At 44.5% G+C, this 27608-nt stretch overlaps 2 protein-coding genes across 3 annotated transcripts; one reads left to right on the top strand and one right to left on the bottom strand.

Annotated features, from left to right (window-relative positions):
* Window positions 1–170: 170 nt before the first annotated feature.
* Window positions 171–3559, bottom strand: NKIRAS2 (NFKB inhibitor interacting Ras like 2). 2 transcript variants are annotated; one of them, XM_062595832.1, is made up of 4 exons: window positions 3405–3559; window positions 2521–2660; window positions 1965–2206; window positions 171–1454 (listed from the first exon to the last, which is right to left on the bottom strand). In XM_062595832.1, exons 2-4 carry the CDS (start codon window positions 2612–2614, stop codon window positions 1215–1217), a joined length of 576 nt encoding a protein of 191 aa, XP_062451816.1. In that variant the 5' UTR covers window positions 2615–2660; window positions 3405–3559; the 3' UTR covers window positions 171–1214. The 2 variants fall into 2 exon arrangements, with proteins under 2 accessions (XP_062451816.1, XP_062451817.1); XM_062595833.1 differs by lacking the exon at window positions 3405–3559 and having other exon boundaries at window positions 2541–2614.
* A 144-nt stretch (window positions 3560–3703) lies between these two features.
* Window positions 3704–25132, top strand: DNAJC7 (DnaJ heat shock protein family (Hsp40) member C7). The gene is made up of 14 exons (XM_062595541.1): window positions 3704–3807; window positions 14798–14886; window positions 15423–15547; window positions 15636–15749; window positions 16309–16383; window positions 17992–18110; window positions 18540–18693; window positions 19476–19640; window positions 20663–20754; window positions 21954–22027; window positions 22435–22581; window positions 22894–23046; window positions 23908–23970; window positions 24833–25132. Exons 1-14 carry the CDS (start codon window positions 3725–3727, stop codon window positions 24868–24870), a joined length of 1491 nt encoding a protein of 496 aa, XP_062451525.1. The 5' UTR covers window positions 3704–3724; the 3' UTR covers window positions 24871–25132.
* Window positions 25133–27608: the final 2476 nt, after the last annotated feature.

Raw genomic sequence — 27608 nt, forward strand, 5'->3', positions numbered from 1 at the left:
TAACCTTGGAGTGATGTGAACAGAGTTTGATTCCAAAAAAAAAGTAATTAAACAAAGCCCCCACAAAAATGAAATAAGCAGACTCTAGGGACTTGGCCAGTACCCCTCCTGTAATGTTCATTGTATATTTTTTGATGTACTATAACTGTTGGGGAAAAAAAGGGAAAATATTTTGATAATCAAATCTCATCGCTTTATTGTGTTACTCAGTAAATAAAAGGAACAAGTATAAACAAGCCAGGGCTTTCTCGTCATCTTTGCCTAGATCCAGACTAGCCAAAGGGAGCACGTGCAGGAAACCTTCCCCTTGTCTTGTGGTTCTGAGAGGAGAGCCAGCACTGTGACAGGCAGACGGGAAGCACTGCCACAGCCCTAAGCATCAGGGCATTGCAAGCTAAGCACAGTTCCAGTGTCTCCCAAGTTAGGACGGACTATGCACTTAGCAAAAGCAGAGTGACAGGATCGTGGATGTAAGCACTGTGAGACACAGGCCTGACTCTGCCCTCAGCAACAGATGAGGCAGGCGGTGCTCTGCACCATGCCCTCCTTGGGGCACGACGTACACCTTGCACACAACTTGACCAAGAACCAAACATTTCTGCATGTACAGGAGCAGAGAACGCCGCCGGGAAGGGGGTGATATCCTGGGCCAAAGCTACATCCCCCCAGAGCCAGCCAGGAGCAGGACAAGGGAGCGCTGCTCTGACCGTGGCTGTGCTGGATGCACGGCCAGCAAACAGCCTCTTCTCACGCGGTACCAGTACAATACAGAACTGAGCAGCTTGGCAGCCAGGGAATGTTTCCTCTGGCCTGGCAGCCTTCCCACACGGAGCTGATCCCAACCTGCTGGCTAGCCCCATGCTGTACCCCACCTTGAGCAGCATGCATCCCCCAGGTCTGCCAGCCCGTGCCCGAGAGCGGGAGACGAGGCCTGTGAGGAGAGGAGTGTCACTCGGCGAATTCGGGCCTTCCTGCAGCACCTCAGATGGCTGCAGGACGTGGACAGTGAAAGAGCAGTCCCTGCCCCAGCCCAGGCAGGTGGGTCACCTCTCTCATCCTCAAAGACTGTCCCCGGCCCTGGGAAGCCTATTCCTCCTGCTACCATGCTTCCCGCTGGCTCTGTGATGCCAAACAGGCTCAGCAGGAGGTGAATGCAGGGAAAGGAGGGAGGTGAGGGAGAGGAAGTGGTAACGGAGAGGGAGGAAGGACAAGGCTCAGCCATCCATAGAGCCGCTGCCCTTGTTCTTGCGGCTCAGGGGAAAGGCAGATTTGCTTTGTGGCTGCGTCATCTTACTGGCCAGGTAGATGAATGGCTCGATCAGCGTGCGCCGGTCAGCCACAGACACCTCCCACAGCTTCACCTTCTCGCCCTTGGCCCAGTGCTGGGCTGCATCATGGTCCACCCGGCGCTGCTCCTGCAGGTCACACTTGTTACCCAAAACCACAATGGTGACCTGTTCAAAAAAACAAGGATGAGAAGAACCCCTGAAGGTAACAAGCACAGAGTCCACTGGTACTGCCTGGCTCTGCCTTGACAATACCCTCAGTGCCAGGCCCAGTTCTGCTGCTAAATTCCTCCTCTTTGCAAAGGCCTTTAAAACAACTTTTTTTCAAAACAACTTGTTCAGACTGTGTGTCTCAGACCAGCCCCAGAGTAGAAGGGCCTATGGAGCACTTGCAGAGTAGAAGGGCCTATGGAGCACTTGCACACTCAACACCACATTGGCCTGCAGAAGAGTTGAGTCCACAAGGGCAGGAAGAGAGATCTCAATCACCAGCCCTACCCTCCCCTGAAAGCATCCCAGAATGGTACCAGTTACAGTTGAGGGTCTCACGGAACAGGCCTTCATCACCATCTTGTGAAAGCCAGAGGTGAGGATAGTCTCTCTGGGGAGAACTGGTGAAGAAAGGGAGCAGATCCTGCTCTGCAGCCCCATTCCCTTGGGAAGATTGTAGTTGCTCACCTCTTTCTTGTCTTTGGATTTGTCAATCTCCTTCTTGAGGAGCTCCACCCGCTTGAAGGACTCCTTGCTGTCAGTGCTGTAGACGAGCACGTATCCATCAGTGCAGGAGAAGCAATGCTTGGGAAGCTCCAGGCCGTCCCGCAGGCCCCGCGTGTCGTAAAAGCGCACCTGCTCGCGTACCCCGCGGTCTGTCTCAATGGAGCCCACGTAAATGTCCTCCTGCGTCTCGATCATCTCAGAACCTGCAAGGGAGATGGGTTGGGGTGACACAGGGAAGCCGACCGTGGCACTGTCCCTGCCGCAGCCTGGAGAGCCATCCTGCCGGGCAGCCTGCGGCAGGGTGCCGCAAGTCATTCCTCCTCCGCTGATGCCAGTGTATTTTGGGGGACAGTTCTGGCTCAACAGTGCCAGGCTCTGACGACCCCCATATAGACACAGTGCAGGGCTGTCTCACCCCTGTCTTTTCCCTCATCCATAGGGGCTTTGTGGAGCAAGTGGGAATGCAGACAGGCCCCTTCCAGGCTTCCCCCACCCAGCACCACCACTCCATACACACCGACAACATGGTTCCCGTACAGCAGCTGCTCCAAGATAGACGTCTTCCCGACGGAGGCCTGCCCGCACACAACCACCTTGCAGCTCTTCCCCATGCCGGCTCACGGCTCTCCGCACACGGCCAGGGCTGGAGAGATCCCCCTGCCGAAACACGATGTCGGGGGGGGCAGCGGGCACGCAGCCCCGTGGAGGGGGGGCAGGAGCGGGCACAGGGCCCTCTCGGGGAGGGGGGCAGGAGCGGACACACGGCCCCGTCGGGGGGGCAGGAGTGGACACAGGGCCCCCTCGGCGGGGGGGGGGGGGGGCAGGAGCGGACACAGGGCCCCGTCGAGGGGGCAGGAGTGGACAGAGGGCCCCCTCGGGGTGGGGGGCAGGAGCGGGCACAGGGCCCCCTCGGCGGGGGGGGGGGGGGGGCAGGAGCGGGCTCACGGCCCCGTCGAGGGGGCAGGAGTGGACACAGGGCCCCCTCGTCGGGGAGGTGGGGGGCAGGAGCGGGCACAGGGCCCCCTCGGGGTGGGGGGCAGGAGCGGGCACACGGCCCCGTCGAGGGGGCAGGAGTGGACAGAGGGCCCCCTCGGGGTGGGGGGCAGGAGCGGGCACAGGGCCCCCTCGGCGGGGGGGGGGGGGGGGCAGGAGCGGGCTCACGGCCCCGTCGGGGGGGCAGGAGCGGGCTCACGGCCCCGTCGGGGGGGACAGCAGCGGGCTCACGGCCCCGCACGCTGCCCGGTGCGGCCACAGCCGGGACGAGGACCCGAGATGGCACCGGCGGCCCCTCACGGAGCGTCCCCCCCCCTGCACCGGGGAGGCGGGATCGGGCCGGGGGTCAGTGCGGTGCCCGCAACCGGGGCCGGGCCGGGCCGGGCCAGGGGGACGGCGGGGCCTCACCTGCGCCGCGGCGGCGGAAGGGGCGCGGCGAGGCCCGGCCCGGCCCGGCCCGGCGCCCCCTGGAGGCGGCGGCCGCCGCTGCCTCGCGTCCGTTACGGCCGTGAGTCGCCCCGGCGCCGGCAGCGCCGCGCCACGGCCGGAGGCCCCGGCCCCGGCCCCGGCCCCGGCCCCGCTGCGAGCCCGCTGGCCCGGGCGCCCGCCCCAATAGTGGCCCACGGGGGCCACCGTCGTGGCCAGCGGAAGTCCCCGCCCCTTCCGGCTGCGCGCCCGCCTCCCGCCCGCTGCCCCCGCCCGCCCCCCGCGCCCGGCCTGGCGGTAAGATGGCGGCGGCGGCCGAGTGCGATGTGATCATGGCGGCGCCCGAGGCGCCCGGCGCGCTGGAGAGCGAGGAGGAGGCGCGCAGGTAGCGCCGCTGTCGGCGCGGCGCGGGCCGCTGCCCCTGCCGCCGGGGAGGCGCCCGGGCGGGCTCCCGGGGCCGGAGGGTCGGCGGCTGGCGGAGGCGGCCGCGGGCCCGGCGGGGGAACCGGCAGGCAGCTCCGCATGGCCCGGCTGGCGGCCGCTCCGAGGACGGGGGTGGAGGTGGGGGGCAGCCCCACGGGGGGGGGAGGGGGAGATTAGGGTCTGGGGGAGCCTGTGGGCAGCTCCGCGGGTTTGGGGTAGGGTCTGGGGGGCCCTGGGGGCAGTCCGGGGCCGCTGGGTCTCGAGCGGCCTCACAGGTTTGGGGTAGGGTCTGGGGGGCCCTGGGGGCAGTCCGGGGCCGCTGGGTCTCGAGCGGCCTCACAGGTTTGGGGTAGGGTCTGGGGTAGCCCCACGGGTTTGGCGTAGGATATGAGCCTTGGTGCAGCCCTGCAGGGTTGGGGTGTGGGGCAGCCCCACAGGTTTGGAATAGGTTACAGGGCAGTCTTGGGACAGCTGCACACAGTTAAGGTATAGTGTATAGGGCAGCCCCATAGGAAAGAAGATAAGCTTTGGGAGAGCCTTGCTGGGGGTGGGGGGCAGCCCTGTGGGAAGTAAGAAGGCGGAACGGTGGCACCGGGGACCTTGGTTTGAGGGAGCTGCAGGCCTTACGGCCACTCTCCCTTTGCTGGTCCTCGCTGGGAGCCTGCTGGGGGCTGGACTAGGCCTGGGAGGTCTCTGCCAGCCCCTAGAGCACGGCCGCTGACAGGCATGTCGCTGTGGGCCTGTCTGGTGCTCTGCAGTGGGCAGCACCCACCAGCTGAGAGCAGAGTGGGATCTGGCGTGCACTGGGGTGCTAAGAAGCTTGTAGCATAAGGAGTGTTAAGCAGCAGTGATGTTTCACTTGGGAGGAGCTTGCTACAGGTTATTGCTCAGAGCAAATCGTAAAAGCAAAGGGTGCAGCAGCACCTTTAGCTATGGATTTCTCAACTCTACGGGGAAGAGTTGGCTGCTCAGACCCAGGGCTCTGCAGAGATGCTCTGTAATCCAGCCCAGAGCTGTGATATAGCATGTGTGATGAAGGGCTGTGCCTCCTGCCAGATGATGTTTCAATTTAGGATGCCTTGGTTGTATATCTCATGCTAAACCTTATAGTTTCCAAAGGGTATATACTAGGATTAGAATAAGTGTTTTTTTTTTTTTCTCTCCCTCTCTCTCTCTCTGTGTGTGTAGAGTGGAGCTGTCTTCAGTCAATCAGATTTTGAGTGTCTAGTTTCTGAAGAAAGCTCTTTTCCCATCATGGAGGATTAGGAAGCAAGGATTAAACTGGTGGGGAAGGGGAAGTCTTCACAGCTTCAAATTCTCAGATTTGAGTGTTCTTCACTTCTCCCATACCTGCTTTCTGAGCAGTATATTGTACCAAATTGCCTCATGTATGATGGGCTGTTATGATTGAAAATCTTTTAATGGTATTTGGAGCAAGTTTTACTCTGCCTTGCCTTTCTGTGCATAATGGGGAAAAATGTCAGTTGCAGCTGTATATCAGAATAGGATGATTGAAAATGCTGATGTAGTTAAAAGAGCTTCTAAAGTAACTGTTAAAATAGTTCCTGTAACTAGTTAATTTCTGAAGTGATTTGCTATAACTTGCCTGAGGAATAGACAGTGATTTGGGGACTGGGAATGGTGAGGATTCCCACTTTTCTTCCAGCTACAGATTTTCTTTTATTATTTTTTTTCAAGAGCAAGTGATCTTGGTTCCCACGTGCATCTGAGTGTTGCAGTCTCTACAGGGAATGAAATGAGGAAGTCCAGTGTCTAGGAAACTCCACTAGTTCTGCAGCATTTAAAACGGGCAGTTTTTTATCTCCTGGGGAACTGGGGAGGAGAGAACTATTTCTGCAAAAAGGCAGGGCAACTGCTCCAGAGAATTATTCAGTTGATGGAAATGTGAAGAGAAAACAGAACTGAAAGTGGCCTCTGAGGAATGCTATTTTCAAAGTAATATTGATGGCCTGGGGTGTTTTGTGCTGCTTGTATACTGTTCAGGTTTGAAGGCTTATGGAGCAGCACTGGAAATATACTGACTTCCTGGTGATGTCATACTAAAGAGTTAGTTAAATTAGATGTTTCTGAAGAAGCACTTGGATGTTGTGCCTAGACTAAAGACAAATTGCATGGCCTGTAAAGTTGGGAAAGCCCTATTTGTGTGTAAATCATTCCTTCCCCCCAGGCTATTTAAATGGGGCGTTTGAAATGTTGAGTGTCTGAACGTAAAAATCATGCTAAAGGCACTGTCATCTTATTATGGTGACCTCTAACAGTAGCCTTCCTTCCTCCTTCCCAAGTTTCATTGCAGAAGTGATGAGTGCTGGAAATCAGTAATGAATAGGACAATCTTCAGAGGAAAGTCTGAACAGGTGCAGACATAGAAGAATTCTTGGTCCTTTCCCTGCTCTGAGGGGAAGCCTCAACTGTGAAGAACAGAGACAGCCTAGATGTTCTTGCTTTTCTCGGTGTGATAAGGCCAGTACTATAGTTCATGGTTATTAACTTTTCAGTCTCTCCATGGTTTTGTAGGTGCTTTTGCAATGTTTTGTTTTTGTTGTTGAGGTATACACTTTTTTATCTCATTAGAAGAGAAGTGTTTGTGCCATTTGGTGGAAACTTATTCCAGGTAGGAAGTGATTATTTTACTTGCAGTTATTCTCTTTTTAGTTGCTTGGAAGGCATAGACTTTAAACACTCATGCCTGCCAGCCAGAGCAGGTTTTCTTGGTGTCAAGATCATCCTGTGCATTAACCTTTTCTCTGCTTTGGCCCATCCTGGCTTAACTAAATTGCTTAACTTCTATGGCTCAGTTAGTCTAATGTAAATTAGGGTGATGCTCCCTGTCCTAGGGAGAGTAGTTGGAGACTTAATTAGCTGTCTAATATTTGTAAAACATCTTGAGTCATGTAAGGGCTTTGCAGGCATTGGGCATTAATGGGCATACACAGTAATACACTTCAGAATTTGATGATACAGTGCAATCTTTATGGTGCAAGTGTGCTAGAATCTATAAAACCCAGCAAGAATAAATGAAAACTCTGTAAATCATTGCTATAAGTCACCATCTAGGGTTTCTATATTCTGTACTTCTGTTTAGGAATTACATTTTGACAAGATACTGATATTCTGCTTGTGGACTAACCTCTATCTAAATATATGATTCTGTTCTCTGTGGCTTAATAAGAAGGTAAAAATTAGCAAAAGTGCAAATCTGTATTTCAGAATGGTTGCAGTTGTGATGCACTGGAACAGCTTTAAATATGCTGAATGGCTCTTTCACAGGTTGCTCAAGGGACAGAAATGGAGCACGGTCACAGGATAATCATTTCCTACTGCTGCATAAGTTTGGGGATCCTTATGGGAAAGAGTTGATGTAACTGCTTTAATTTTATCTGCTGGGTAGTGGTGACGTTAGTGCCAGTTTCTGTGCTGAGGAGCAACTGATTGTCTGGAGTTGAGTTCTGGTGCAGTCAGGGACCAGCCCACCCCCAAAAGTGTTTTTTTGTTTGTTTTTAGATCTCCAGCATATGGGAAGGGTTTTTACTTGGTCCAGCTGGTCTGAGAGCTTGGGGTCAATGGAGTTTTGGCAGGGGTAATTTGCCTGTCATTTTCCTGGCAGCTCTAGATTCTGTTTGTGTGTGTTTAAGACTGGATTTTTCTCCTCATTCTTCAGTGTTGGAGGATATGTAAGCCTCTTAAAAAGAGGTATCTCAAATAGTTTGGAAAATGTCATTATGAAATAATCTGTCCGAACTGTTGCTTTTACAGTGCTTTTACTGTAGAGTCCAGAAGAGTTGTGGGCTGGGTAGGAAATAGCAATTACCGCAGTGAAACAGTGAAGGTGGAATTTGCCACCAGAGCAAATTGTGCAGAAGTTGAAAAGAATGTTTCAGACCTTACCTAACTGCAAGGTCACTGATGGGTTCAACAGATGTTGCCTGGAGGTTGTCAGGTGAAGATTATTAGCAAGAATCTTTTTACTGCTTGTTTACATAAAATGAGTTACATCTCAGTTAAGCTCTTCATGAATAAATGTCATTACTTGCCTGGTTTTATAGAGAGTGCTGACAGAATTGTGGGGGTTGAACTGACTGTAAGAGCACTATTTGTGGATAAGCTTTGTTATGGGATAGTCTAAGGTTCCACTATTCCTCTTCTGCTTGTAAATGGACACTTGAATTTCCCAGGCTGTAAATCCAACCTATTTTACTAATGTAAAATTATTTTATGATATTATGATAATAGGTGTTAACTCTCCCATACATTTGCTGAATATTTGAATAGTCTAAGTTAGGCAGTCACTCTATATGGTATAAGTAATGTCCAGTACTTTATAATTTAAGCATGTTACCTTTAACACAAGGCATTCTTTTTTGGAGGGGAGGGTGAACCACATTGGAGATGCAGTTGTCTTACCATGTAATTCCTACTGCTGGTTGGCTTCCTTGGTTTAGGTCTTTGTGTTAAAAGCAGTCTCTAGCTGGTTCTGGACCCTTCTGTGGATTTTTATGAATGCTATGATTTTACCTTGCCTGAAATGATTAAGTCATTACTATGAAGGAAGTTAATCCTGCCCTCTGCTAGCAAGGTTTATTACATAACTATGTAATTAAACTTCAGAACTCATCTGGCTGTTTTCATTTAGAGCTACAGGGAGTAGTATTAGTTGATTTCTTTGATCTTCTCTGCTCTCTTGTGGTGCATTTTAGTTCTTGTGGCTTTTGGTCTTTCATATTCGAGTTTGTACTCAGGTACTGGGAATGTTTTGGGGTGTGTGAATAGAGGATACTTTGGATCTTTTGTGCACCTCCTTAGTTAAATGTCAGTTACGTTGTTGTCTGCTCCTGCAAGATGCTGACATCCCAAAGCAGCCCTTACAGTCTTACATTTCAGCTGATGAGTCTACATGTGCAAATATCAGTATGTTTATTCTAAAGACTTCAGTTTTCCTCGTATTGGGGTGAGTAAACATCTTCATTTTCGTTGGTATATTGCAGCTGGTAGTAAAACCACTTCTTGTTCAGTGGGGGGTGCTGATGCACAGAGATACATGTTGCATTGGTGTACTGTTCTGCTCTGTATTCATTTTGGTCTGTACTGCAGTAGGGGCAGCGTAATACTGTCTAGCTGTAGGAGAGAAAGTGGGTTTGTTTCATTTTCAGGGACCTGTTTTTGCAGCTGCGCTCTCTGTGCCCTAGAGACAGAAAGCATAAACACTACTAATGAGATATATGTTCCCCTCACTGTAAATCCTCAATTATAGAGTGTAAATCCTAACCTGGAGGAAGGATCTCTGAAGTATCCAGGGAAGATCAATCTCTATGGCCCATTCAGTATTTGGCTTCTCTTCTGAGCCCTGGAAAAAAAGGACAGGAGAGTATAGTATGTCCAGTGGCAAATATGATGGCTAATTTTAAGCTCTAGACATATGCCTGCTGTAAACTCTACTGAGATCACCAAACTTATTTTACCCAAGCAGCTCAGTTGCATCCGACAGCTGAGATCTGGGTGGAATTTCAGCAAGAAAACTGCATCAGGGAAAAAAGCACCACATCATATTAAAGAAAAAATAAATCGCTGCAAGAATTGCTTAGAAAATCCAGATGTGTGTCTCTTATCCAAACAGCCCAGAAGAGATTGCTGGGTCATCTAATGCACAGTCCTTGAGGCCTGACAAAAATACCGGTGTATATGTGCACAGAATGTTAGTGTTGGAGCAGGGTCTGTGCCAGCACATTTAGACCTTGGAGATCTGTGCAAACAGCACCTCCTAAGTTTCTGACAAGTTAGGAAAATCAGGTTCACCGCAAGGTAGATCTTCATCTGCTTCATTATGAGCTAGAGTAGGAGGGGTGGAATCCGTGATCGGAGCTCAAACGGGGGTGGCATATGGAAGGCTCTGATAAGGAGGCAGAAGTTCTTAGGCAAATGTGGGATTGTGTCACTGCTGCGCAGGATGACTGTTTCTCATAGCTGTTCTGTTCTGGGAACGAGCATGGGCTGAGCTTTTTAGCGGGGCACGGTGAATAGAGGGAGCCTTGTGAGGTTCCTCCTCTCACCAGGCAGGCAGCGCGTGCTGTCCCTGACGAGAGGCAGGACGGTGGCGATGGCACGCTGCATTCTGTGAGACCTGGGGTATGAGAGGGAGCGTCAGGCTTTGTCCTGTGTCGGTGACAAGTCTCTAGGTGGCAGGAGCCAGAGAATTTAAATAAGGGGTCCTGACAGACATTATAAAAGGGGGAGAAAAAAAAAAAGAATTGAATAGCTTGCAGGAAGAGAGTTATTCCAAACAGTTCCCTCCTTGTGAGCTGTCGATGCGCATAAGCAGTGAAAGACAGGCTTCTTACTGAGATTCTTGATGCAACTGTCTTCTCTATCCCCTGGATTCACTGTGGAGAGGCCCTAAAAAGACACTAGCCTCTCCTAACAAAGGAATCCATTCAACTCGGATTGTATTTTTAGCAAAGCGTGATTCTTCTTCAGTTTCAAAAGTAGCAAGTGGGGAATGCAGCCTACATCAGTGCAAGATGCAGAATGATCTCATTCAGGCTGCAGCATCTGTTTGGTTTGAAACAATTACCAGTGATATCAGGAGATCTGCATCTTTTCTTATAATAGCCAGAGCCTGTGGTAAACAAGAACTGCTTTCTCTGTGAGCTTTCTATGTCAGTGGAACACAACTGGGGAGAGCAGCTTCTGTTCTGTTTCTGGGATCTCAGACCACAAATCTTACATTTTCAGCAACTGTCCTTGCCTTTGCTCTGAAGGCAACTTTATTTTTCTTGCTTGATCATTTTTCATTATTCAGCTTTAAACCATGTGAACAATAGAAATATCCACGTGTGTTTCTTTTGTTAGTGCTTTCTGAGGCATTGTGACTTGTAGATGTATCAGTCTGTATTAAAATAAATGTTTAAGGAAACTAAACAAATAATAGTAGGAGACGGTAATTCTTGTGTTTACATCTCCAGTATTTCATAATCCAGATTCTGGTGCTTTGTGAAAGCTGTTTTGCCGTATAAATCTGTTTCTTCCATTTTCACAACTCTTCCCAGCAGTTCATTGGCAGAGGGGATGTGCTGGCACGCAGCCCTCTAACTGCATCTGTTAGGCAGTGCTTCCCTGTAAAATGACAGGTAAAATTGCTAAAAGATTTATGAATAAGGGGCTGGTATGCTAAGCAGGTTTAGCTCTGTTGGTTAGAGCGTGGTGCTGCTAATGCCAAGGTCACGGGTTCAATTCCCATACGGGGCTACGTTGAGGGTTGGACTAGATGATCTCCAGAGGTCCCCTCCAACCTTACTGTTCTATGATTCTGTGATACAGTGGTGGCTCAGAGAGAAGAGTTCTGCCATTAATACTGTTCATCCTTTTCTTTAGACTATATAACAAAGAGCTTTTGAGTGAAAATACTTAAATACAGTTAACAATTTTCTTCTCAATTTTCAGTTTGTAGTTATAGAAACAAAAGACTAAAGTTTTGGTTAAACTACTTAGTCACCTGGTCTGGAGGCGCAGACTTGTTATTTTTTTGCTGTATTTTGAGTGTTGAACCACAATATTCAAAAGAAATTGTGTTTGGATGCGCTTTTAATCATACAAAGTATGTGTTCCACCCTCTGTGATACAAATCCCTCCCAACAAACTACAGAAACCAGTTATCTGAGTAATAAAATTAGACCATGTTGCTTCTGGTACTAGGCCAAGTCTGTTTTTCTCTTAGCAGAAAATGAAAAGAGTGCATAGCTGTTCCTAGATCTTACGCCCCTTGTGAGGGGCAGGGAAGGAGGAGGCACGGCCTTTTCCCTGCTTACCCAGTGAGTTTGTAACTTGCTGGGCGCTGGGCCAGGTTCGATGGGAAGATGGGAATGCAGCACAGACTTTGGAAGCTGTGACAGGGCCCTGCTGAAGCTGTGGGATGCGAGCTCGTTGCTGTTGCAGAAAGTCACACACCAACTCATTTCTTTGCCACCCAGTTGCTTGTTCATCTGATTTCCAATAAATATGCCAGCAGGACTGTGTGTTATTTCCATCTTTTGACTTCAGTAGAGTTACAGTAGGGGTGCATCTGGCCTATTGTCTGAATGTAATTGGTAGCAGAACTTAAAAATGAAAGTGAACAGCACATACTTTAGCCCTGACCCTGAAGGCACTTGGAGTGGTAGCACCCTGTGTCTATTGTTTTGCCAGCTGGCAAAACTGTGATGTTTCTGTGAAAACAACCCTTTGCATGAGGCAGTTGTGTGGGAATGGCCAATGGCGAGCCCGAATAAGGTTAAAAACATGTTAACTTGTTTCAACACAATTCCCTTTGTTCTTTCCCTAGTGGCTTAGCTCAACATTGCTCTCATTCACTCTTGTTGCTTTCTCTGCTCCACTATTGCCTTCTGCACTGCCTTTGCTGAAATAAGCCCCTGTGAACGCGATAGGGCTATACAGCATTCCCCCCTTGGAGAAAGGGGCTGGACTAGAGGCTGCTGTTTGAGTTCACAGTCTGCCTTAGTTTGGCAGCTTCTTAGTGAGTGCAGTTTCAAGTTGATAAATGCATTTCTCATGTATGGTTTTACAAACCATGAATCAATCCATTTTAGTATTAAAAGGTATTTTTCAGCTTTGACTCTTTGGCTAGAAGACTTACTAGGCATAGGGACTAGTAAAATTAGGCCTGATTTCTAGGTACTACCAAGGTATAAATGCTAAATGCTGATGACTTACAAAATCTGCTCTTTGGCAGCTTACTAAAGTGCAGGACTAATCAGTCTTCCTGTCAATTTTATTTTACATACTCATAGAGGCCTCTTACACTGGTGTAGAGTGAAATCAGATATCATCAGTGCATATCTTATAATGACAACCTTTGCTTTTCTGCTTTTTAAATGCATTGTAGCTACAGCCTTTAGTAAAGACAGTCAACTTGCATCCTCTTAACTTTATTATGATTGTCATTTTTGTCTTTGCTTCCTCTGAGTAAAACCTAATCCTGAAACTTCCCCAGAGCTGCACCTAATTTTTGAATTGAGAATTTCGTAAAGGTATCCAGAAATACAGAATGACATCAACTGCATTATACCTTCTGCAATTATTAGCCTAAACTTTTAGAGGTAAAAATTATCTCTGCATTAATAGTACCTGATACAATGAAGACTGCCTCTGACTTAGGCCTTTGATTGTTACAATAATGCTGCAAGATACTGAAATAAAGCTTCTCATCTAACAGCAGTTGATCAGCTTGTGGTTGCCCTGCAGTTGGAAGGAAGCAGTTTTTTGTATAAAAAAAAGTCCTGTGACTCTTCATTCTCTTGTCCCTGCACTCCCTGATTTCTCATGTTATTGTTTACCACGGGTTTTTCTGTAAATAGCTTTCCTTCAGTTAGTGGTGCAAGGAGACTTGCACTTCTGTATCTTGCTGGATGCTTCTTCCAAGAAAATGCTGAAGCTCAGTGCTCCAGCACAGCCTGAAATGACCCAAGTTGGAGCCTGCGAGTGCAACTGTGCTCTGGCAGATGGGGATGTCACCCAGCTACTTTAGTTTCCTTGGCCTCTGCCTCATTGCTTCAGCAAAGGCTATATCCAGATCAGTTGGCTATCACTGAAGAGGAACAAGATGACTTGTGGTAAGTTTAATTGCACTTTTGGTGCAGTTACAGTCATTTCCCATGTGCAGTTGATCTCTATGGCTGGGCTGTTCTAGTACAAGATTGCTTGTTATCAAAGGAGAGAGTAACTGGGAATCATAGATATGTTGGCTGAGTCAGTCCCTGCTGGGGCCATTAAATATGGTGGTTTTGTGCCAGTCTTTAATGTTCTGATATTTAGAATGTGTCTTCATCTGTGACCAGAGTTCTGGTCGTGCAGGGACTTTCAAAGAGTAGACAAGCGGTGGCTGTTACTCTAGCTACAGCAGTGAAGATGCAGAAGCATGATGCAAGTATTGACTGGTGTACCTTAGAGCAGGGGGATGCCTCTTCTGAGTTGGTCTCATTGTTTTCATGTGCTAAATAGCCTAGGAAGGGAAATGAATGTTCTGAATTAAACTTCACGACACCATGATCTCATCACACGTTAAGGATTCCTGGAAAACAGCACGTGTTCTTCTTGTTGTAGTCTAAGTATAGGTGGGGATTTTGTTCCCATTGATACTGTGTTGGAGCAACCTATAGGATAGTAGAACAGTGTAGATACTGGTCTTGGTATGATCAAGCTGCTGTGCTGTAGTCACAGGGATGAAGATAAAGGCTACTTTTTTTAATAACAGGACTTAATAACAGGACTTGATTCTGGATGGTGAATGCTGAATTTGTTGTGGATGAAGCTTTCCTTAGAGTGCAGAGGTTTAACCGTGACTGTAGAATAGTGCCAATAAAAGTTCCCTCTTCGGCTGCTTATATAAAGTGGTGAAGGTGGGTGGAAGAAGATAGAGAAGAGTTTCATTTTCTTGAGGGGAAAGTTTACTTCCAAGAGTTTAAGGCTGCTTTAAACCATATGTTGTATGTTTTTAAATCTCCTAAACTGTCCCTGTAAATGCTTGCTCTTGAGTGTGAGGACTTTGCAGGATTAGGCTGATTTGATTAACAAGGTATAATTTTTTGAGTTTTACTCAACTCTGAAAGAAAATAATCGGATGTTGTTGAAGGAGGGATACACGAAGATGGGTTTAGTTTACTGTGATATTCATGTAACGTTCAGCTAAGTCATATCCTGTGAGTAATTCCCTGTTCATGGTCCTACTGAAGTGTTAGAGTATCTGAAAGCCAGCAGAACATGAGGTGCTCTTTTCTTATGAGTAATGTATATGGAGGAAATTTTGCATCAACCAGCTTTTTTCATCTGTTCTGAAGCACTAAAGAGTTATACTAAGATAGCTTGGGGATCAGATGCTTGATTGTGGTCAGTGTGTGTTCTTAAGATCTGTTCATCTTAATGTGTAGTGTTTTGCTCCTTTTCAGAGAAGCAGAATCTTTCAAGGAACAAGGAAATGCGTACTATGCCAAGAAAGATTATAATGAAGCATACAACTATTACACGAAAGCCATAGGTGAGAACATTTGGTGATACTGTTAATCCTGAAGAATACCATGTCTAAAAATCAAAGTTGATTATCAATTTAAAATACACAGCAAGGTTGCTAACAGCACATGCCAGGTGGAAACTATTTTTTTTGCCTGTTTACCTTGTAAAGTTTCACCAGATTAATAATGAAAGCTAGTGCTGATGTGGGTAATTGCAGCAGTTTTTCTGAGTCTACTCCAACCAGAATATTCTTAACATTAAGCCAATCCAGCATTTCCCTCTAATGCATGGTCGACAATGTTGCCAAGCTGAACACCACAAAGTATGTTCTGTATGAATTCCTGTGTACAATATGACAAGCAATAGGTTTTTGGTTTGCTCTCCTAAGCTTTTATAAACATCTGCTTGACCATCATGCATCAGCTTAAGCCACCCAGGTGTTATGTTATAAATTCAGAGGGAATATGATCTTGATTCCCACAACAGCTTTTATAATATGTTTTACAAGTTGTAGAGCTGCCTGCGTTACACTAACGGTGAGTGCTCTTACATTTTCCGTAGATACCTGTCCTAACAATGCCAGTTATTATGGTAACAGAGCTGCCACCCTAATGATGTTGGGGAGGTTCCGAGAAGCGCTGGGGGATGCTCAGCAATCCGTCAGACTGGATGATACCTTTGTAAGGGTATGCAGAAAACTTCATATTTCTTATGTCTGAATACCCGTCTCTGTCTATTACCATTTTTGCAACTGCCTTTTAACTGTCTTTTCAGGGCCATCTACGGGAAGGGAAGTGCCATCTTTCCCTAGGGAATGCCATGGCTGCCAGCCGCTGCTTCCAACGAGTCTTAGAACTGGATCATAAGAATACTCAGGCACAGCAAGAGGTAAGAAGCTTTCAAAATCTAAATATTCCCAGTACATGGGACTCTCCAAAGAAACAGATTGAACTAGTAAGCTTTTCACTTATAATTTGCAAGGTGGAATCACATTCAGGTTCATAGTGATTGTTTGCATACTGTGATGTGGTGGAAAAAATGACATGGTGTCTGTTTTTCAGTAAACTGTTGGATTCAGTAGTTACTTTACGTATGACTGTCTCTTCTTAGCAGAGCAGCATGGAGGCTAAGCTGGTCTTTCTCCCAGCACTCCAGGAGTGGTGAACAGTGGTGAGGGATCATGGAAACAGGTGATGCAGCATGTAGAAGACTGCTGCCTCAACTGTGTTTGGTATATCCCACTCACAGGCATGTGTTTTCCTAAGCCACCCATTGGGTCAATTGGTTTCAAACTGATTTTAATCCCGCAAAAAGCATTAATGTAATCTGTACTATTGTTCCATAGCTGGCCATAGTTTTTGCTTTGACACTTGGCAGCTTAAATGCTACTTGATGGTGGTGTAGATCAGTGACTGTTCTGCAATGTTTATGTTTTTCTGTCTTTCAGCTGAAGAACGCCAGTACTGTTCTTGAGTATGAAAAAATAGCTGAAGTGGATTTTGAGAAACGAGATTTCAGGAAGGTAAAATTTATTTGATTGTTTTTGTGGCATTGCAAACTGGCATATCTTATCTGGCCAGTTCAGCCAGATGCAGATCTCATCCCCCTGCCTAGCATCAGCTGGGCCCTCATGGGAAGTGCTGTACAACATAGTTTTGCTATTGGATCAGGGTTGTCTTGGGAACTGTAAGATTTGTGAAAATGGCAGAGCTCATGTTCTCTTAGCATTGAACAAATGCAAAGTGAAGAGAGTGACTGGCTCAGGACAAATTTCCTCTTAGTGTTTACTTTGCAGGGTGAGTGGAACAATGAATAAGGCGTTTGATACAAATTGTGTCTGCAGCAGCAGCGTTTGATCATGCTTTGCTCCTAAAATGCATACCTTCTTTCTCAACGCTCTCGCTCTCTCCGCCACCCCTCCTAAAAAACAAACAAACAAAAAACAACCAACCAAACAAAAAAACTCTTATAGTGAGGGCCATTGAAGGAGGATTGCAGATCTGCTTCAGGCAAGCTCCATTGCTGTTTCTAAATCTTTCTTCCCAAGGGCGGTGACAGGATGCAGCTGGTCTTGACCTGATGTAACAAGAAATGACAGCATGAAATCTGAAAGGCACTAATTACTTCTCAAGCAACTGTTTCTCTTCAGTGGATGCGTATATGGCCCAAGTTTGGGATTGTTCACCACATCATAAGCTCAGTGTCTTGCTGCCTTCTAGGTTAAAACCAAAATTTTGAAAGGGTAAATCCCAGCTTTGCCTTATCTGGTTATGAAGAGCAACTGGGATGTATGGTCAGTCTGGATTGTGTGTGTAGCAATTGCCCTGTCTGTGTTGCATGTTCTGGGCTTTTGCATCTGTCCTTTCACTTCTCTGATCTCACTTCACTGGGGAGTCTTGCATGAAATGTGATCTTTGTTTCTGGAGAGCTGCTCTTGCTCCTTCTTCACCCAGCAGCCATGGGTTCCTCAGGCTGTGGCACAGTGCTTCCCACAGAGCAATCGTGATGTCACGGGCCAGGGAGGCAGATGAACCTTGGTGGAACAATGACCCTGTTCTCGTGCAGCTGTCCCCACCAGAGAGCTGGAGATGGAAAAGACCTATTAGATCACCCTGCCCATAGCAGTCAGATCGGTGTAAGATCGGCCCTTCACATTTTTTTTTTTTTGTGCTTTGTCCAGTCCAAACTGTCTCAATGTATTGAATTTCGGTCTCTCCCACATGTCTTGATAATGCAGGAAGAAGAGGCAGAATTGTCTTCCTTGGCTTTTTCTTTAGGGCCTACAGTTTCGGAAGGGTTAAAGGGATGGACCTTTTACAGGTGTCCCTTTAGTCTTCTGTGTATTTCCAAACTATGTATAGTGCTTTTTTGATACCCAAATAACAGGTGCTGCAGACCTTTTGTAAAGAAAGTCCTTCCAAAAAACAAACAAACAAACAAAAAAAACCCTGCACATGAGAAAAATTTCTGATGAAATAAGTGTTTCCAGTTGCAGAGGAAACAGGTGTCTACACGCTTACCTTCCTGTTCAAAGACAAATATGAATTCTCAAGTGTGGTAATGGAAGAGTCTTTCAAAGTAGGCCTTTGGCTATTTGCTTTGTTCACGGTGGTATTTTTTCTCACATCAGGTTGTATTTTGCATGGATCGTGCTTTGGAGTTTGCTCCTGCTTGTCACCGGTTCAAAATTCTCAAGGCTGAATGTTTAGCATTATTGGGTCGCTACCCAGAAGCACAGTCTGTAGCAAGGTGAGCATCTTCGACATATAGAATTTGAGTAGTAAGTGGTATAGAGTTCTATGTAATTCTCCCAACCCCTTAGCTGAGAAGAGATTTGCTTAGCTTAGTTTGAAAGTCCCAGAATGAGGAGATATAAAATGGAAATAGTCCTTAATGCAAATTGTGGTGAGAAAGAGTACATGAGTTCATCCCCCTTCAATTTAATCTCACTAGGAAATTATACCTAGGCTCAGTTAATCACCATCAGTCCTACTTGAGGATGTGCCTATTGTTTTTGCATGCCTATACCACAAACTTGATAGAATAACTAAATAGCTCAGCAGAGGAAAAGTGCTTTTGGAGCTCAGAAGGAATTTGGAAAAGGGAAACATCTGACAGGGGGTGGGGGGCAGGGGATGTTTGTTTGGGTTTATTTTAATATGTGTATGTCCATTGCAGTGACATATTACGAATGGACTCAACAAATGCAGACGCTCTGTATGTCCGTGGTCTCTGCCTTTATTATGAGGACTGTATTGAGAAGGCAGTGCAGTTCTTTATCCAGGCACTCAGAATGGCCCCTGATCATGAGAAAGCATGTCTTGCCTGCCGTGTAAGTTGTGGATACTGGGATTGGGACTGCAAAACTATTAGAGTCTTTTACCAGACTCATAACTAGGTTCCATTGAAACAATCCCCTCTCCATCCCTCAAGATCATCATTCCCCAGATTTACAGTAGCAAGTAGTGTGTCAAACTTTTCCCAAAGACAGCCTACTGCTTCTTAGGTATAACTGTGAGTTGCTAGAAGATCTTTCTTCCATTCTTTTTTTCCTTGATCAGATATAGTAAAGAACTTTTGATTTTCAGACTGTCAGTGTTAGTGCGTATAGTTTACCTTGCATTTAAGCAATTTATGCCTTTCAGGTTGCTCCCTCCCTCCTTTCTACTACATTGTAGTTCTCTACAGTACAGTGTACAAGTGTACAGACTTGTACAGTGTACAAGTTTTTCATCTGTTTAGTTATATAAGTGCTTAAAAAAAGGTTACTTTCCTTTTTTTTTTTTTTTTTTTTTTTTTTTTTTTTTTTTTTTTTTTTAATACATAGGTTTACTTCACTGTTATGTTCTCATCCTAAGTGTTAAAGAACCATCACTTCTGTGGAGAATGCCTGTAATTGGTATTGGCTGTTCCTCAGCCCTTCTCTTTGGGGGAAAGAGAGATGCTTGCATCTTGTTTCAGCTGCTGTAGCAAGGCTGCAGCTTTTGTAGCCTGAATAGTGTCTGAAACAAAGCCAGAACAGTTATATTCAAGGAGCCTAGCCCAGCAAAATAAGGTGCTGGCCACTCCCTGAACAACTAAGTTAGTGTTTTACCAGGGTGTTTTTACTTTCAGAATGCCAAAGCACTTAAAGCAAAGAAAGAAGATGGGAATAAAGCATTCAAAGAAGGAAACTACAAACTAGCATATGAACTGTACACAGAGGCACTAGGAATAGATCCAAATAACATAAAAACAAATGCCAAACTCTACTGTAACCGAGGGACAGTTAATTCAAAGGTAAGAAATAGTCACCTAGCAGGTGGTTTTTCATCTTGAGGTGTATTCCTCACGACATATCTTATAGATTGCAGATCATTGTTCTGGAAAGCATAAGCTTCCCTGACTCTCTAGAACAGCTGGATCATTCTAGTGCTGTAGAGAATGTTTCAAGTTTCTGTACTTGCATAATGACTGGGATTGTTCCAAACAGCCAAAGAAGTTGACTCCTGAAGAAACAAAACTCAAGTACTCAGGCTACAGGGAGTGGGAGGGAGAGGAGGAATGTAGTTCCACCCTATCTTAATCAGCAATTAAGCATCCTTTTTTGTTTCTGTTCTGGTGGGATTTGAGGTTTGTTTGGTTTGGTTTTGGTTGTTTTTAGCAGGTCATCTGTCTTGCTCTGTGTTTTGATCTAAAATAATCTGACCTAATTTTAAAAAGCTGGGCACCTTTACCAGTGCAGGACCAACATACAACAGCAACCTATCTGGAGAAACAGTGGTTCATGTGACATTGCTTCACATTCCCACCATGCATTTCCTCTATACATATTTTCTCCTAAACTATCTGTGTTTTGATGCCTACTCTATAAGTGGAGTTTTTTGATAACCTTACTTGGTCAAGAAACAGGGGCTGTTCCCAAAACCTAGGAAATGGAGTGAGCCAAAGGCAGTACTAATGGATATTGTTAGTGTCTTTGTGCCTGAAAAGAGACAATACTTTTTATTTATTTTTTCTCTTAAATGTTCCTAAATTTATTACCCTGTCTTGAATTAGTTTGGACCCAGAGTAACTTTTCTTCAACTCATTCTCAGGAAGCTCCTTGTTTCCAAGTGCTTTTCTTGAAGGAAGCAGCAGGTAGTTCTATAAAGAACTTACTGCTTCACTAGCCTAATTTCTAGTTTCTCTGTAGGGAATAAAAGCTTTGTGTTGTGAAGGGATTGGTGAAAAAATTCCTGGACTTCCATTTGCCTAAAAGCATAATGTTATTTATCAGAATTTGTTCTCTGATTGAGATTTACTTACGTCTGTCATCGTAGCTTAGGAAACTTGAAGAAGCAATAGATGACTGCACGAATGCGGTAAAACTGGATGAGACGTATATCAAAGCATACTTGAGGAGAGCACAGTGGTAAGTAGATCTGTATCATGGATATGCTGAGCAGGTTTTTGGGTAGGAACTTCATGCCTACAGCACCGTGTGGCAGGGATAACATTTTTGAAGCTTAACTGAAATAAAAAGCTCTGTCTTAAGAGCCCTGAATTTGTTCCCCTTTCGTATGTTGCCAAGGAGACAGGAGAGGGACTGTATAGTTTACCCTGTCTTCATGGATCTGGGACTGTGTTTTCTGTTGTGTTTAGGCACAGTGTGTGTGAGGCTTTAAGGCTTCACTGGCTATTTTTATAGACTAATATAGGACATTGTTCTGTCTCAGAGATCCTCTCTGCTAAGCTTCTTCAGAGAGGTTGCTGGGAGTAAGAGATCTTACCCAGAGCAAGCTGTTCACACCTCTGACAGCAGGTCTTGAAACACTGTCCTGTTTCCCATAAAGGGGAAATTAGCTGAGACTGTATGTATTTCAGCCGTAGGTAATATTGCAGTATAACACAGTCAGACTGGGCAAGTTGTACATGGCATATTTGGGTCTCCCCTGTAACTTGGTAGCAACCAGGGAAGCAGTCAAAGTCCTCTTCTGACTGCAACTTTATTTGCTACTTTCCTCAGTACTGATTATTCCTCAGTTCCTGATTATTTGTGGCAGAGCTCTGTGGCCTATAGATGAACCAAAACTGTTATTGTGGCCTTCCGGTTGTGTGCTCGTTTTAACTTCTAACACTCAATGTTCTTCTTGAGCTCCACCTCAGTAATTGTTAAATTACAGTAATTAGTTAAAATCATGTAACTGAGGTTGAAATGTCAATAGAGGGTACACTTACCTCTCCGAAATGTGAGGATTGTCACTTCTAACCAGGGTTGCTAGTGTATAACTCTGCACCAGCTTCCTTAAATTCTTGCTGGCTCATGTTAGATCCTGCCACTGGATAAAATAATTAGCAGACTGTCAAAGCAGAAATTGTGCTACCAAATGAGATTGCGCTCTGAGCTTGGGGCCCAAAGTACAGGATCCTGTGCCAGATTTTCCCACAAATTACAGGTGCCAGGGCTTCTAGTCAGTCTAGCTGTGACCCATTGAGGGTTCTTGTAACAATTGTTCTTTCTGCAATCCAGTGCATGACTTTAAGTCATGTCTGTCTGGAAAGCTTGTACTTAAATTCTCTTTTGTTGTTTTCTGTGAAGTATACCTTGGTAACCACTGTTTCTTTGTGTAGTTATATGGACACAGAACAATATGAAGATGCTGTAAGAGACTATGAAAAAGTTTATCAGACAGAAAAAACAAAAGGTAAGTATATTAGTGTTCTCTTTTTGTGCATATAAGCTTCCACTGACCAAAGAGCCAAATGTTTCTGTCTTCTTTTTCTTTCTTTCTTTTTCTTCTGTTTTTTTTTTTTTTAGTACCTGAAATGGGCAGAGTAGTCTTGGTCTTTATGGTTCAATGTCTAATAAAAATTGCTTTAATAGCACTAAGAAGTATACCTGTATTTGGAACCAACTTTAAATGACAATTCGACTTCAGTTAGCTATCTGACTAAATGAAGTGAATTATTTACTTGTGACATTCAAATACTTCATCCTAGGTTGCCTCAACATGTTAGTCTATCAGCCTCTTCTAGAGCAAGATACTGTGCCTGACACTAAAGCTGCTTTCCTTTGGCATTGCTTTTTTTTTTTTTTTTTTTTTTTTCCCAGAACACAAGCAACTTCTAAAGAATGCACAGGTAGAACTGAAAAAGAGCAAACGAAAAGACTACTATAAAATCCTTGGAGTTGACAAAAATGCCTCTGAAGATGAGATCAAGAAGGCTTACAGAAAAAGAGCACTAATGCATCATCCAGGTACCCCAAAACAGTTTTATTGGAGCATATATAATTGCTTTGTTTGGGTTTTCTTTTTTGGGGGGGATGACCATTGTTGTTGTTGTTTTTCCCACCACATAGAAACAGGAATAAAGAGGCAGTGGAATTTGTGTACATTTTTTTTGACCCTAGATTTCTAAAATATATCATGTGCCAAATTGCCTGATTATCTTTTTCTACCAATTCAGATAGCATTGTCTGTATCTTCATGCAAGCCTGCAGTAGCTGGGAATCTGTGCTGTTTTCCATTTGCACTAGAAACTGAAAGCTTCTTTCCTGTGCTATTCCCAGACCGACACAGTGGAGCAAGCGCAGAAGTACAGAAGGAAGAGGAGAAGAAATTTAAAGAGGTTGGTGAAGCCTTTACCATCCTGTCAGATCCCAAGAAGAAGGCTCGCTACGACAGTGGGCAGGATCTAGAAGAGGATGGATTGAACATGGGAGGTAAGCATTTTTTACAGTATTCTACCATGCCAGCCGTAAAAAGTTCAGAGCATTGAGTCTGCCTCCTACTCTAAAGGAGCTTGGTAGTTTTTACCTCCTATATGTGATAATCCTGTGAATTGACTGTCCCATGTGACAGAACAAGAGGCAGTGGGCAGAAACTGAACCAGAGGAAGTTCTGCCTGAACGTGAGGGGGAATTTCTTCACTGTAAGAGTGACAGAGCCCTGGAACAGGTTGCCCAGGGAGGTTGTGGAGTCTCCTCCTCTGGAGCTATTCCAAACCCGCCTGGATGCGACCCTGTCTAACATGCTCTAGGTGACCCTGCTGAGCAGGGAGGTTGGACTAGATGATCTCCAGAGGTCCCTTCCAACCTTACTGATTCTCTGATTCTATGACTGGGTTTAGCTTCTGAAAGTATTTGAGTGGCAGACTTGCACAGAACATTTGAAGCTGCAGGACATTCTGGATTACATGCTGGATGTTATCCTTGATTCAGCATATATGTTGTGGCTGCCATTGTGCAGAAGTTTGGCTTTAACAAGCAGTATAAAATCACATCAACAAAAGGTTGAGTCCCTAAATGCTGCTTATCCAAAATTAGTATGGTGCCCTGTGACTGAACCTGTCTCTCCGGCAACTGTTCGTTTTGTCTATTTTCTGTCACTTCCAGTGACCTCTGTCTGCTGCTATATAGCATTGTTTTGTGCTCTTGACTTACAACAGACAAAGCAAACTATTTGACTATAGCTTTCTGTCTATATGTAAAATGCTTTATGGGACCTCAATTAAGTAACTATCTAAATTGTGAAAAATATACCTGGTTATTTACATTCAACTCAACTTTTTTTCTCCCCTGTAGACTTTGATGCAAATAATATCTTCAAGGCCTTCTTTGGTGGGCCAGGTGGCTTCAGTTTTGAAGGTAGGTGGAAGTGTCCTTCAATCAACTTTGAAATGTGAGTATGTGCATCACTGAACTGGACAGCTATGTTTGCCAGAGGAGATGTGCTGTTTGAGGAGAGTATTTGACCTTTCTACATAAGGGCATCTAAGAGCACTTTGAAAGTTTTATCTGCACAGCATCTCAGCTGATGACTGGTTTTGATGCCTTTATGTTTAAAAGTGACCAAACCCAGGGATTTTCTTCTCAAGTAGTGTGTGTGAGCTTTGACCATCTAAGTGGTTTTTTGCTGCTTGGGACTACTTGACCATAACATGGATACAGTTACTGATGCGAAAGCTAGAAAAGATGATATTTGGTCATAAATACTGTGCATATGTATCACTCGTCTATCTCCTTTTAATTTCGTAAGATTGTAAATCCTTCTGAAGGCCTCCGCCTTTAGATATTTTGGAGGCAGTGGAAGCTGTTACTCAGTGCCCTTCAAACTTTGTGAGATCAGGCTTTCGTCACACCCCATGGAGTAGAATGGCTTTATAGAGCACTGAGTAGGCTGTCAGCACTTAGGTAGTATCCATACCACCATTAGGAAATTGCACATACCTTAAGGCTATTTGGTCAGTGAATTTTGAGAAGTCTTGGATACTTTGTGTGTTATTTACCTTAATCCTTGTAAATCTGCTTCCAAGCCTCCTTTACGCATATTAGCAGTAGCCTACTCTTTTGGTTGTTAGAAATACATAAAAGATCTGCTGTTTTCTGTTTGTCCAAATGGTTTTGTTTGTATTAAGTACTTGATTGGTATCAAGATATTGCAGGATGATATTTAATAGTTGTGTATTAGAATTTTGAAAGTTTAAATATTTTTCATTTTCTTTTTCAGCTTCTGGGCCAGGAAATTTCTTTTTCCAGTTTGGCTAAAAAAAAAAAAAAACACCCTACACATACCTGATCTGCTTATTTTAACCTTGAATACGGACATACTTAGACTCCTTCCTTCATCATGTCTCATTGTACTTAGAGCAGTTTCATTTTCTCGGTTGGAGACCTCTGTTTTGTGTGCTTTTTGTGTGTAAAGAGGAAACCAGCTCGGGGAGGGGAAGGCTTGTGAATTTTGTTTTATTGTTAACTTTATTAAAATAATAATAATAATAATAAAGCTTTGAATCGTTTGGTCCCTCCATGCTGGCCTGTACTTTCAGACTGTTCCTGCTTCTCGACAGAGGGGATTTCCTTGAAGTCCTCTTCCTGGAATCTTGACTTGTGAGAGGGTGACATAATCTGCTTTGTTTTGGTTGGCTCCAGAGTGTAGTGTGGCAGCATGTCTAGGGTTTGTAGCAACTTGTAAGTTATTTTGATCTTCTGAAAGTGTTGCTAAGATTCAATCAATGATACAATTGCTTTTTTTTTTTAACCTACCAGCTGTCATTTTTTTGTCATGATTCTATCAGAATGGTACATTTGGGCATTAACTTAAATGATAGCATGAGAGGTTAACATTTTCATATCAAGAAAAATGCTTTGGATTTAGAAGGGCAGCTTATGTGAGAGTTCTTGGTGATGGAGTTAGAATTAAGGGCTTTATGTTTCCACTCTAAGAATTGTTGTCTTTAAGGGAACATTTAATTTGCCCTGGGCTGAATTTCCTCACAATATCTTCTTTGATTAATCCACTTGAATGTTTATATTTGTGTTAAAGATTGACTTTATGATTTAAAATTTTCATATTTGATTTCATGAACTGATCCATAGTGTGGATGAGCCCTTTCTAGCTTTGAAGACATGCAAAATTATATTCAGGTAATTAACTGAAAATGGTTACTATGTGTGTGTGCAGGAGTGTGTTCTCATAACGTTTACAGGAACTGTACAAATACGTTAAATTAGTTAAGTATTTTTCAAATAAAAATAATTTACTTGTTCAAAGAAGCAAGAAAATGCAAAGTTAAACTTTGAACTGACAGTCTGTAACTTGCTTCTCTTGCACAGTGTCAGGACAAATGCTGGAGTGATGAGGTTAAAACCTGGAGCTGTGTGCAGCTGCACCATCTTGAATTCAGAATGGATTTGGCTTGGTGGTACTGTTTGTTAGCATGAATGAAATGCTGCTTTATTTTTCACCATAAATGTAATGTTATAGCAGGTTATCAGCCGAGGAGGACTCTGCTTCTAGAGTTATTTTTTTTCTACAATGTGAAGAGATAAAATGGAAGTTCTTTTTTGACTAGTTGCTTTGATCAAGTTAAATATTACCTTTAAAAGAGTTCTGGAGCTTAGCATGTGGCATTAGATCTGACAGAACTGTAGGAGACCTTGCTGCAGAAGTGAGGTTTGTGCGTATTAGCACTCAGCAGCACCAGTGTGAAGGGGCAGAGCCTCTTAGAGGCATTGCTGTATCTGGAGTTTCTTCAACTGATCTGCTGTAGTGTAGTGACATTTGGAGAGCTGGATTTTGCCTGGCTGGAAAACAGATGTTCTTTTGAGTGTCTGCAAGACTTTTTCCTAGAGAAACCTGACACTAACTTTTTTATAACATCTGACTTGACTTCTTAATGCAGGAAAAAAAAAGGATTGCAATGAATTCATTGCATGAAACTGCTTATATCTTTGTCTTCCTTTCTTCTGAGGGCTGTACTTGTCCTGTTCAGTTGGACAGTTGCTAGACTGCAATGCAAGTTAACTTCATTTACATCAGTTCAATAGAAACGTGGTGCTGCTGCTGAATACTACAGTCCTGTGGCTGTTCTTTGTCAGAATTTTTGACAATCTGTTTTCATAGAGGGAAGATTTAAGGGCTTAAATTCTAGTGCTGCAGAGCAAAGGTGACATTTTATAACTCACTCAAAATTCAACTTTTAAAATGAGTCAATATTGAATAATGTTTCCAAAAATAGACTCTGCAACATTTATTCTAACTTTCTTTGCACCAGTGTAACTTGATGGATCTACCCGGATTGCACTGAGAGCAAAGTAAGGTCCTAGCATCTTTTAGACTCTGGAATGGTAAATATTTGGGGAATTAAAATACCAGTCTATGCATATTGAGACTTCTCCAGTTCTCATGGCACTTGTAAATTAGAGTTTACAGGACTTATTTCAGTGAGGCATTCTGGATTCGTAATGTCTTGTCTGTGTGTATTAATATTACTGTACAGTTTGGAATTTTCTTAGTCTTTTATCACCATGCAGGGATAAATCCTGCATTTCTCAGTATGATTTTTTTTGTTGCTGTTAATTTTTTTTCCTCCCTGTCTCCCCCCAATTAAGAAAAAGAGGCTTCCTTCTCTCCAAACTTTAGATGAAACTGTTCTTTGGAAGACAGAAGTAGAATGCTTCTGAGAGCCCTCCTGAGAGGGAAAATGTAAACAGCAGATATTTATATAAAACTGTACATGAATGCATGATTTAATGTTATTAAATATTAATATGGTGAGTGCCAAGAGTTCTTTAAGGAGCACTATTATGTGATTAAAAGTGAGTACAAACATATATTCACTTTTGCAGAGTGCATTATGATGTTAATGGAATTCAGTGACTATCTTGTTACCTCAGGACAGTAGCAGGGTGCTGTGATGCAGGTTGCATTGACGTTGTAACCTCCATCCTGTCTTAGCACAGCTTGGAGATACAGAACTGCTGCTTTCAGGAAAAAGTCTGCT

This window comes from Rhea pennata, chromosome 26, assembly GCF_028389875.1.
Source record: "Rhea pennata isolate bPtePen1 chromosome 26, bPtePen1.pri, whole genome shotgun sequence".
NCBI lineage: Eukaryota > Metazoa > Chordata > Aves > Rheiformes > Rheidae > Rhea > Rhea pennata.